Source organism: Pipra filicauda, unplaced genomic scaffold (genome assembly GCF_003945595.2).
Source record: "Pipra filicauda isolate LSUMZ 115617 unplaced genomic scaffold, ASM394559v2 scaffold482_size497672_pilon, whole genome shotgun sequence".
In the NCBI taxonomy this organism is placed as follows: Eukaryota; Metazoa; Chordata; class Aves; order Passeriformes; family Pipridae; genus Pipra; species Pipra filicauda.
The window spans coordinates 392,783-404,395 of NW_024104623.1; the positions used below are offsets into that span (position 1 = coordinate 392,783).

At 63.6% G+C, this 11,613-nt stretch overlaps 2 protein-coding genes across 2 annotated transcripts; one reads left to right on the forward strand and one right to left on the reverse strand.

Moving 5' to 3' along the window:
- Nucleotides 1–231: 231 nt before the first annotated feature.
- FSTL3 (follistatin like 3) lies at nt 232–7,790 on the forward strand. The gene is made up of 5 exons (XM_027713112.2): nt 232–310; nt 2,192–2,377; nt 5,052–5,267; nt 6,304–6,531; nt 6,622–7,790. Exons 1-5 carry the CDS (start codon nt 253–255, stop codon nt 6,672–6,674), a joined length of 741 nt encoding a protein of 246 aa, XP_027568913.1. The 5' UTR covers nt 232–252; the 3' UTR covers nt 6,675–7,790.
- A 1,998-nt stretch (nt 7,791–9,788) lies between these two features.
- On the reverse strand, nt 9,789–11,517 carry PRSS57 (serine protease 57). Its single transcript, XM_027713152.2, has 5 exons — nt 11,287–11,517; nt 11,038–11,191; nt 10,726–10,870; nt 10,050–10,310; nt 9,789–9,969 (listed from the first exon to the last, which is right to left on the reverse strand). The coding sequence occupies exons 1-5, from the start codon at nt 11,342–11,344 to the stop codon at nt 9,790–9,792; spliced, it is 798 nt and encodes a 265-aa protein (XP_027568953.1). The 5' UTR covers nt 11,345–11,517; the 3' UTR covers nt 9,789.
- Between the last annotated feature and the right edge of the window lie 96 nt (nt 11,518–11,613).

Sequence of the window (11,613 nt, forward strand, 5' to 3'; positions counted from 1 at the left end):
CGGACACGACTCCCCACCGCCCACTCGGGGACGATCAGACCCTCGCTGCCATCCCCGCGCCCCCGCACTCACCCCCCTCGCTGCCCCCCGACTCCACCGCCGCTGCCCCCGCCCCGGCCCCCCCGCGCCGCCCCGCCCGGTGATTCACGCCTCCCCGCCGCTTTATAGCTCCGCCGGCCTCGCCGCCGCCTCACAGCAACAGGTCACCGGAGCGCCCCGGCCCGTCCCGGCCCGTCCCCGCCCGGCCCGGCCATGCCGCTGCGGCTGGCGCTCTGCCTGCTGGCGCTCTGCAGCCCCGCCGCCGCGCACGGTAAGAGCCGCGGGGTCCCGGTTCCGGCGGGGGTCCCGGCGCAGCCCGCCCGCTCGGTATCGCCGCCGGCAGGTGCTCGGGGCGGGGGCGGCCCGGCCCGGGGTCGCGGCGCCGTTCGGGCACCGCTGTCCCGTCCCGCCGGGCAGATGCCGAGCTCTCGGCGGCACAAACCCGCTTTAAGGGGCGGAGCGGCGGCTGCCCGGTGCCCGGCGGTGCCGCTCGGGTGTCCCGGTCCCTGCCGTCCCTCCGTCGGTCGCGGGGTTGCGCGGCGGGAGCGAACGCCCGGGGTCCCGCCCGTGCCGCTGCCCGGCCTCGGTATCCCGCACCCCGCGTGCCCCGGGAGTCCCCGTTCCCGGAGGCGGCAGAGCCGGCTCGGGGCTGCGTGGCCCCCGGTGGGACGGGCCGGGAGCGGGGCCGGTCCGTGACCGGGGTGTGGAGTTCGTAGCTCGGAGCCTCCCGGTTCCGCCGCCGGTGCTAGCGGCTTTCGCCGTGCTTGGGCGGTGTCGGGGCTGTGGGGGAGGACGTCCCGAGACCCCGGGTCGGGGCTCCATCAGCCCTTCCCAGCGGTGCGGAGCCGTGCGGTGGTGCTGGTGTCGCTTCTCCCGCATCGGAGCGAGAGTTTCCATCTTCCCTTCGCACGATGCCGAGTGTTCCGTGGGGAGTGGGGGCCGTGCGGTGTTGTAACGGGAAATTGGGCTCGGAAGAGCAATTGAACAAATCCGTGGAGGATAACCCCCCGATGGCAGCCGCGTGCTGGCGCGGCTGGTGCTGCCCGAGGCGTCCAGGCGCTGGTTTCCGCAGCCCGAGGATTTGCTCCATCCACGACTGCCCCGCGGATGCAGCCGGGCTGGGAGCCCCATGTGCTTGTGGCTGAACCAAAATCATATGCGAGGGAGGAAAAAAGGGGGTACAGGGTCTGGGGCGGGCTCCACTTTGGGGCAGGGTGAATCCCTGACTTGGAGGGGAGCGACTCCCCCCCGGCAGCACAGGACACGTCCCCGCCCCCATCTCTCCCTCCCTCCCATCTTTTGCCGTTTAACAAACCTCAAGCGCAGCTAATGAGAGCACGAACCCAAATAAGCGTCACAAGAGGCTGGTTTGCAGAGGCGGAAATTGCAAAGAAATCACTCACAAAAAAGAAAAAAAAAATCTAACTGATTCGCTGGTGGGTCACAGAACAAACAGGCTTTTGAGTCAGAGCGATCCGGTGCCGCGGGGCTGGCCCAGACCCAAGGGCTGGGGCAAGTGCCCCACGCTCCAGCCACTGGCTCAGGCGCTCCTTGCAGGGGCCGTGTGTGTGTCAAGCCCCCGTGATGGTTTCATTCCCCCATGGAGCCACTGGCACACACCGGGGGATCCAGAGCATGGTTGTCCACTGGCCCTGCTCTGTCTGCCCCCCTCCCAGCTGGGGCCCCCTCTCTCTGGGACTGGGCAGGAGCTGGGCAGAGATGGAGGCAGGGAGGGCAGGGCAGTGAGGAGGTAAGCTGCAAGCCCAAGTAAGATGCGCTGGCCTGCTGGCTGGGCATCTCCCAGAGCACTGCTGGGAGTGCTGGGATAACTGGTGCATCCCTGTGGTCCCAGTGCTGGTTTTGAACCTGTTGGTGGAAGAGGGCTGGCAGCAGCCCCAGGCGTTGGCATGGCTATGAGGGCATGGAGCTGCCGTGCCAGGGACCCATAGGGACACCTGCTCTGGGACAGCTCTTGTGCCACATGAGTGATGGGAGCCAGAACAGAGTGTCTCTGGGTTCCCCAGCTCATCCCAGGCACTGGAGTGATCTCTGTGCCTCTTGCCCGAGGTGGTCCAGCCACAGCTGGCATCTTGCTGCCCTTCGTGGGAGTCCCAGCACAGCAGGGATCCCTTACCCTCTGCCCTCTCCACAGGTGGTATCTGCTGGTTGCAGCAGGGGAAGGAGGCCAAGTGCACCATGATCCTGAAGACGGGTGTGACATGGGAGGAATGCTGTGCCAACGGCAATGTGGACGTGGCCTGGTCTAACTACACCTACCCAGGCAACAAAATCAGCCTGCTGGGCTTCCTGGGGCTGGTGACATGCCACCCCTGCAAAGGTGAGCGGGCCAGGGGGTGAGGGGATGCTGTGGGGCTGAGCTCTGCCCACGGGGGATGCTCAGAGCCTGCAGCTCCAGGGATGCAGCAGTGATGGGGCTGGGCTGCCCCTCACCAGACAGGGCTCTTCTGGGCAGTCTGGGACAGCACAGGGACCCCAGGGACTGCTGACCCCATGCTCCTGCTGCTGCAGCTCCTGGACAGATGCTGCTGTGGGTCAGAGCTGGCAGGACAGCCTGCATCCCCTGGCTGCTCTCATTTTGTGTGTATTTTAGTTCTCTCCCAGCGGAGTAGGACGCGTGACCCGGGTCTTGGCCGGGCAGCCGAGTGCAGGGAGCGGAGCTGGGGCTGCCTGTTCCCAAGTTAACCTCGCTGCACTGGGGCCCCCTGCCCCTGCCCTCACCATGGCTGCTCAGGGGAAACTTTGTCAGGTTTTTCTAAGGCAAAAAGATCTATTTCTTCCCCTCCGCTCCCCCTCGCTCCTCCCAGCGTGTGTGTGAAATGGCTTTATGTAACGGGCAGTTCCAGAAGTGGAAACTCTCCAGCTGTGAGTTCCAGCCCCACCAGATGTTTTGGCGTGTGCCAGAGGCGCGGATCCCCCAGCACTTGTGTGGCTGTGTGAGAACATGCTCGAGGACCTGCTGCCCGCAGGAGACAGGAGCAGGGATTTGGAAGGTCATGTTGTTATTTGCTTAAAGGGGGAAAAAGGTTCTTAACAAAACCGCTTCCTCTAGTTCCCTGCACTCCTCGGGCCCATCCTGGTGCAGCTTGGGGTTGCACCCCGTGCCAGCCAAAAGCTGAGTGAGATCCTGGCCTTGGCCCCATCCCTGCTTGGCGGAGCTGGGAGCACCAGGACCCTCTCCATGGGCTCCCCCATGCCTGGGGCAGAGTGCAGTGGGAACAGGCAGCCCTTGACCAGGAGTCTGGTCTCACCTCTGCAGAGAGACTGGGAGGCATGGGGGCTGCCAGTGGCCACAGACCACAGTGTGGGCTGAGGCTCCTGGGGTTTACTGGGGTCTGGGAGCAGGGCCTTTAAGGAAACTGCTGGAGAGCCCGGCCAGCACTTGCACCACAACCCTCACACCATCAGCCAGCCCCTGCCTGTCCCGTCCAGATGGAGCTGGTGCTGCTCCTCACCAGGCTCCAGAGGCTTTGGAAGAGGGTGGATAAGAGGAGCTGTGCTCCCACTCGCTGGGCTTGCAGGGCTGGAAGAGGTTACTCTGGGATAAAGTGGGCTGCAGCCGGGCGGCCAAGCCCCACGGGGAGGTGCCGGCCAGGCCCCGGGGGCTCTGCAATGGGTCTCTGGGAGGGAAGTGAAATTCCTGGCTCCAGCTGCTGGGGACACGGTGTCCCCCCCAAGGACCCAGTGCAGGGGGGGAGCCAGGCTGTGGGGTCAGGGTCACGGGCAGATTCTCCAGCCACTCCCTCCCTTGCTGGGACTGTCTGGACAATCGGACTCTGCTCTGCTGCAGCATCTCAGAGCGGAGGGTGATGAGGGTCCTGTTTCCTCTAGCAGCCCTGGGACACAGAGCTGTAACCCTCTGTCATGGGGTCCCCATGTCTCAGGGTCTCCTTCCCTGGGACAAACCCCAGCTGTGGAAATCAGGGAGCAATCTGGGAAATTGTTTCCCACCAGGGAATTTCCCCCAGGGACTGCTGGGCTAAGCAGACAGGGAATTTCCCCTTCCTCCTTCTCCTCCTCCTCCTCGCTGTCTCCCAAGGTGGCCCATCTCCCACAGGGAAATCCCCCTCTGTGCCTCCCAAAGCTCCAAGCACACACCCTGTCCCCAGGGATCCTTCCTGCTGGGGGAGAATCCCCGTTCTGGGAAGCTTTTTGGTCTTGCCCGGTGTGGGTGCTGATTGGTCCAAGCAGTGCCCATGTCCTGGGGAGCTCAGGGGCCAGTCCCTCTGGGGTGAGTGCTTTGTGTGCTTTGGGAGGCAGAGGGGGTCCAGCTGCCCCAGACAGAACCCCTGTCCCTGCCGCTGACCCCTTTGCCTCTCCCTGCGGAGGCACCAGCGTCTGGGCCCCTGGACACCAGGATGGGCCCCTGCTCAGCGGCCCCTCTCCGTCCCTGCTGGCGTGGGCATGGCCCCGGGGCACTGGCAGGACCCCCTGAACCCCGGCCCCCGTGCTGGCCGGGAGGTGACCCGGGGGGACAAAGCATCTGCCTGTCTGGGGACCGGCGCTGGCTGCTGCCTCCTGCTCTTGTGTTCCAGTCACAGAGCGAGACAGGGCCAGGCATTGTCTGCTGGGAGCGGCATTCCCAATCGCCCAGACAACTCGCGAAGCCCAGCTCTTTCTGGAGGAACTGGGGCCTTGTGGAGATAGATTTTTCCATTGCACAAGAGAAAGAAATGACTCCTTCCAAAGAATAAATAGATGGGAAGGAGTGAGCTGGTGCTGAGTGGAGCCGGGGCTCCGGCTGGGGTGAGCGCTGGATGATTGTGCAGAGCCACAGCCAACGACCTGCTCCTCGGTGGGGCTGAGCAGATCCAGATGCTGCCGGGGCAGCTCAGTGTCAGCACGTGCGCTGTGGCCCGGGGGGCATTCGGGACTGCGAGGGCCAACGCTGGCCCCGTCCCACTCGGTGTCACACGGGGGTGGGCAGCACGGGCCCTTCCCTGGTGGGGGGCAGCCGGTGCCGCGTCCTCACTGCTGCTGCTCTGTGTCCCCAGAGAGCTGTGAGGGGGTGGTGTGCGGCCCCGACAAGGTCTGCAAGATGAAACACGGGCGTCCCCAGTGTGCCTGTGCCCCAGACTGCTCCAGCCTGCCCCGCAAGCTGCAGGTCTGCGGTTCTGATGGCTACACCTACCGGGACGAGTGTGACCTGCTGACGGCCAAGTGCAGAGACCACCCCGACCTCGAAGTGATGTACCAGGGCAAATGCAAAAGTAGGTGCAGTTGAGCCCCCACCCCACTGTGTCCCATTCCTATTCTGTCTCTGTCCTATCCCCATCCCCTGTGGTCCAGGGAGGGAAGGTCCATCCCAGTGCAGGGTCTCGCCTGCAGGACACAGGTCTTGGTGCCCATTAAGGGGACATTGTAGGCTGTTGGTGCGCCGGGGTTTGGTCTCACTTTGGACTGAGCAGTAACAGTCCCTAAAATGTCATTTACAAACGTCAAGCCCCTTTTTTTCCTCTTTTGTAAAGGGCGCAGTGATCTTCCTGGCTCTGCCAAGAGCTGTCAGAAGGATTATGGTTATTTTTCCAGCCCTGCTCTCTGGAAGGCTTTGTCTGTCAAGCTCTGGGCTGAGCAGGGAAATGTGGGGCAAGAAATGGGAGTTTGAGAGCTGCAGATGCCAAATCTTCCAATCCAGCAGGGAAAGAAAGAGAGGAAGGTGGAGGGATGATGGGGGTGCACGAGCCCCCTGCGCCACCACCCCCCGGCAGAGCCCTTTGCAGGGCCTGATCCTGCTGCACAGGCTCCCTCCACGCCCATGCGCCCTTGCTCCAGCACTGGGTCGGGTCCAGGGTGACCCTGCCCTTCCCTCTTGCCGGGGCCAGCACGGCGGCTGCCAGCCTGGCTGCAGCAGCTGCTGCTTCCCTGCCAAGGCACCTGCGTGCGGCCGCTGGCCCGGCCGGTCCCCCCGCGCCAAACGGGCTCAGCCCCGCGCTCGCTCCGCCGCTGCAGCTGCACCTCAGCTCCTCCCGTGCGGCGCAGCTCTGGCTGGGGCTGAGGCCGAGAGCCTGGGGCCACGTGCTCCCTTCACGCTCGGGATGTCAAGCCCTGCCAGCTCCTGCCCTTGGGAGCATCATCGGTGGGGGAGATTGGGACCATTCGGCCCTTGGCTCCTCTCTGTCCCCCAGTAGCAAAGGTTGGGAGGTGGCCGGGTTTCCTTGGGATGATGTCCACCGTCCACCTGAGTCGGAGGAGCCGCGGGAGGGGGTGCCCTTCCCCGGGTCACCCCAGCCCCGTGCTTCCCTGCAGAGTCCTGCTCCAGCGTGGTGTGCCCTGGCACCCACACCTGCGTGGTGGACCAGACGGGCAGCGCCCACTGCGTGATGTGCCGGACGGCTCCCTGCCCTGAGCCCACCAGCCTGGACCACGCCCTCTGCGGCAACAACAATGTCACCTACCCCTCAGCGTGCCACCTGCGGCGGGCCACCTGCCACCGCGGCCGCTCCATCGGCGTGCGCCACTACGGGAGCTGCTCAGGTGAGCAGGGCAGGGCGGGGGGCAGCGGGCACGGACCCCCAGAGCCTGGTCACCCCTCACACCCTCCTCACCACTTCTCTCTGTTTTCAGCTGCAGCCAAATTCTCCGCAGAGACGGACAGCGTGGAAGAGAACTATGTGTGAATCCTCCCTCGGCCGAGCCGGAGCCGGGAGACAGGGGCATTATGTGTATATTGTACAAACCATATACCTGATATTTATTAAGATAAAAAGATCCTTATTTATCCCTGTGTATGTTATGCAGTCGCAGGGGGCTCAGTTCCCATCCTGCCAACCGGGGAGCAGGGGTGGGGGCTCACGGCCAGAGAGATGTTGAGCTGCCCTGGGATGCTCCGGTGCCCACCCAGTGCCCGGCAGAGCTCTCCACTGGCCAGTGCCCTTCCTTGCTGCTGGCGCGGTGTGGAGGGGTGTCCGTGGGCCCCCCTTACGTGTCCTTGGCCGGCAGCCCTGGGCCTATTTATTTTTGGATTAATTCTCAGTACTCTGCTGACGTTTCTGGCTGGGACCTCGAGGTCTAGAGGGAATCTGTGCTTTTGCCTTCCCTGAGGGGCTCAGCCCCGGCTGCCAGCAGCAGGAAAGGCAGTGCATGCTGCATCAGATTGGAGAGAGATAGATATATATTTTTATATATATTAAAAAAAAATATGTATGTTATTGTCTCCTAAACTTTCAGCATGTGTGTGTTCAAATGGATTTCAGTTTAGGTCTTCCCAGGCCCATTCAGACCAGGCTCCCACCGTCTTCGGAGGTGATGCCGGTGCCCAGAGAGTTGGTGCAGTGGCAGCCCTATCTGAGGGGCATGACCATTCTCCCTGGCCCACTGAGCCCCCACCCAGAGCCCATCACCCAGGGCAGCTGCCCCCAGCCCTCCTCATCCCTCCCTGCCAGAACAGCTTCAGATGGAGCCCAAGCTGCAGGGAGAGATGGCCCTGCCCGCCCCCCCAAGGACCCCCACACTGCAGCTATGGGGCCCTGTACCCCCTGCTCTGCCCACACCTGTATTTATTTTTATTCCTTTTCTCATTTCTTCTGTTGTCACCTGTGTAAATACCAGCTCAGCTCTGACACCAAAAAGCTCTTGACTTTATATAAATATCATTTTTATATATATATTATATGTAAAAATACCTTATCTTCTATTTTTGTATGATTGGATTCTGACCCTCAAGGCAGATGCTTTGGGAACACCCACATTCCCTATTCTGTATTGTTGGGGCATTTTATGGCTGCATTAGATTATGTTGGATTATAATTATAAACCAGATTAAACGGTGCTGTGGGTCTGGTTTTGTTGGGCAGGCTCTGGGGCCGCAGGAGGTGGTGTTGTCCCTGGGGCTGTGCCCCTGTGCCGGGGTCTGGGATGTGGGGAGCCCCCAGCAGCGGTGAGGAGCCGCGTCCCATCTGCTCCGCTTGGCGCTCGGGTTCTCCGGCCCGGCCAAGGCTGCTCAGCGCAGCGGGAGGGAAGGGGAGAGCAGGGAAGAGCAAGATAAATCTGTTCCCAATCCCGGGCTGTGCCATGAGGGTTTGGTATTTCACAAAACAATTCCTGCCGGTAATTGGGTCCCGATGTGGGATGGTTCCCGGGCGGCAGCCTGTGGCTTGACGTGCTGAGCTCCACAGGAACTGCCGCTGGATCTCCCTCAGCTGCATCCCCTGTGCTGGGGGCCAGCGTGGCACAGCCCCCAACCCCCGCCGAGCCCCTCAGAGCCATGCCCAGCACAGGAGTGCATTGCAGAGAATCACAGAATCATTTAGGTCGGAAAAGACCGCTCAGATAACCCAGGACAGATAACCCAGTCGTGGGACTTTCTCCTGCAGCCTCTCCCTGCCTGCCCAGCTCAGCGATGTCCCCCTGCTCTTGGGGATGGGTGTACGGGAGTTCCCAAAACGCTGCCCACGCCCTTCTGGATGCCGGCGCTGCTGCACACGGTGGTGTGTGGCCTGGGTTCCTCCACGGCCTGCCCGCAGCGCTTCCTGCCCACGGCAGCTCCCCGTCCCGCCTGCCCCGCCGCGGGGTTTGGCCCCGGGAGCGGCTGGTGCGTGGCCCCGTGCCGAGCCCGCGGGCACGGGCTGCGGCAGCAACAGCAGCTCCTGTGATGAGCGGGAGATTTCAGCCTCCAAAACATGGCTGTGAGTCAGGAGCCACCTTCCCACCAGTTTTTGGGTGGTCTGGGACAAGCTGGGACAGGCGCCGGCTCTCCAGGCTCCCTGGCAGTGTGTGGAAGCCCCGGGGCTGGCAGCCCTGTCCCGGCATTCCAGGGGATCTCTGCCCCACACTGCCTCTGCCAGCACCCCCCTGGGATTTGGGGTTTCTTTGGATGCTGGCAGCCTGTCTGTCCTCTACTGGGTGTCCCCAGGGCCACTGGTGACCGCAGCTTGTGTCCCCTGACCCTGTGCAAGGCCCTGCAGCAGCCACAGGGTGCCAGCAATTTGCAGATAAAACAAACAGCCAGAAGCAGGGAATGTCTGAGTCTGTTCTCCTAGACGACGCCGGGCAGAGCCACACGTGTCTCAGCTGAGACCCAGCAGCAGCTCAGCACATGTCCCCTGGCCACTGTGGGCACCCAGCTGCCACGGGGTGAGCGCCCGTCTGTGGGTGGGGAGGTGGGTGAGGCTCCCGACGGATCCCTGTGGGCTCCGCCAGCGCAGCTGGGAGCCCGCCTGACCCCGGGGGGTGTCTGTGGTTCCCCTGTTTGGGGGGTCCTGTAGAGCAGCAGGAAGGGTGTGGTGTGGGATGGAACAAGATGAGGCGGGATGGGATGAGATGGGATGGAGCAGGATGGGATGAGATGGGATGGGGAGCCCCACCCCTGACGGGAAGGCAGCTGGGGTGGCAGCACCTGGCTGCAGATCCTGGCTCTTCTGGGGCAGGGCCTGGTCCTGAGTGGGGGCCACATTCCCCTTCTTCCTCCTGCACCCCCTGCTCCATCCGCCCACACCCAGGACAAGTCGGGGGGACCAGAGCACAGAGGGAAGCAGTGGGATGGGGGTTTATTGAAGAAGGAAAATGTTGCTGCCACAAGAGGCTGCGTGAGGTGCTGGGGCTTCTGCTACAGCCTGAGGAGGACGTGACACCCCTCACCAATGGGCAGAGTCCTGGGTCAAGGAACCCTGAGCATCAGCTCCCAGCCCCCACCAGAGCTGGAGGATGTGGGAGTTCTGGCCCTTTTCTCCCCTCTTGGGAGACATCTCAGCCCCTCTCCCCACAGCCCACCCCCAGGACCCCCTCCCAGCCATGTTAGGGCTTCGGCCTCCCCTTCCGTTGGCGGGGCCCTCGCACGGTGCGATGCACCCAGCCAATGTAGTTGGAGATCTTGGTGTAGATGTCGGGGAACCGGCGGTCCCCACATCTCTTCCCGGAGAATGAGACGATGCCGTAAACCTTTTTCTTGAAGATCAGGGGTCCCCCAGAGTCACCCTGCAAAATGAGGAGGTTGGAGGGAGACTAGTGGGTCTCCCAGTGGGGGCAGTGGGGCCCGGGGCCGGGGGTGCACTCACGGTGCAGACGCCCTGCAGGGTGGCGTTGGGGCTGGCCCCGCACAGCATGTTGGCCGAGACCTTGCCCCTCCACAGCGTCCGGCAGAGGCTCCGCTTGACGATGGTGGTGTTGGTCTCCATCAGCTCAGCGGGCTGGTTGCCATAGTTGGAGGTGTCCCCCCAGCCCACCACGCAGCAGACGGTGCCGGGCTTCAGGTCGATGTGTGGCGAAGGCAGACGGATCCGCTTCACGTACTCGTTCAGTTTGGCCGACCTGTTCAGCTGGGTGGGTGGACAGGGCACGGACGGTTTTGCTGCTGGGCGGAGCCCTCCAGCTATTCCTGCCTGGGACCCTCTCCACCCCACAGCCTGCCTGCCCCAGCTGACCCGTCCTGCTGATCCCCCCCAGCCCTGCCCCTCCCTCTTCAGAGGCTGGGCCCCCCCACCAGTCCTTCTGCACTGGTCCCAGTCTGCTCTAAAGACTGGCTGCTTGGGAGTCACTGACCCGGACAGAGTGTCCTTGGTGCCTCCATCGCACCCACGGCGCGGTCTGTCTTCTCCGGAGAAGCACTGACATCTAGTGTCGGCTCGGCCCCGCGTGGGGCACCCCACCTCCCTCCCGTGTCCCGGGCCATGGGGCACTCCCCTGCCTGGCCGCTGGGTGCCCAGTGGCGGGACAGTGGCACGCCAGACTCACCCGGAGCAGGCGGATGTCGTTGTCCACCGCGCGGGGGTTGTAGCGCGGGTGGGCGATGGACTCAACCACGCTGAAGACCTGCTGGGACGCCTCGGGCTCCTCCAGCCGGTGGGCGCCCAGCACCACACGCACCGAGGGGCTGCTCCTGCAGCCAGGGGGGGCCTGAGCAGGTGCTGCCGAGGCTGGGGGCCATCGGGGGGGGCTCGAGGGGGAGCACAGGTGGGAGGGGGCAGCTCCAGGACTGTGTAACCCCCTGGGACAGGGGTATCAGTTAGAAGGGGTCACACGATGTTCAGGGGTGACAGGGCTCACCTGGGAATGAGGCAGTGGGCAGCTGTCATCACCCACTTGGGCCACACAAGAAAGCCCCCGCAGACGTGCTCCCCGTCCATCTGGATGGAGGCGATGAAGGGCCGGGAGTGGGGCACTGCTGCCTTTCCCCCGATGATCCGGCTCCCCTGGGTGCCTGGGGGGTGCAGGTGATCATTGGCCTCCTCCGTGCCACAGGGGCTCCATCTCCCACCCTGGGGACCTGTACCGTGGCCCCAGCTCTCCCACTACCTGCTGGGAGCAGGATGGAACCTCCCAGGCTGAGGATGAAGAGCCCAGCCATGATCATGGCAGTGCAGAGCAGGCCACTGTCACCACTGCTGGGGCTGCTCGGGGTGGGGGTGCTTAAATCCCTCCGGGGGCTGAGCCTCGGGGTGCCAGCGGGTATCTCCCTCCTGCTTCCTCTTTCTGGGTGTTACTGCTTTGTGCAATTCAGGGGGTGGGGGGCCCTGGCACTGCCACGCAGCTTCCCCCAGCGTGGGAGAAGGAGAGCAGAGCAGCTTCCCAGTCCTGACTCCTCTTGTGCCTTGAGCTAACTGGGATGAAACCTCTCTCTTG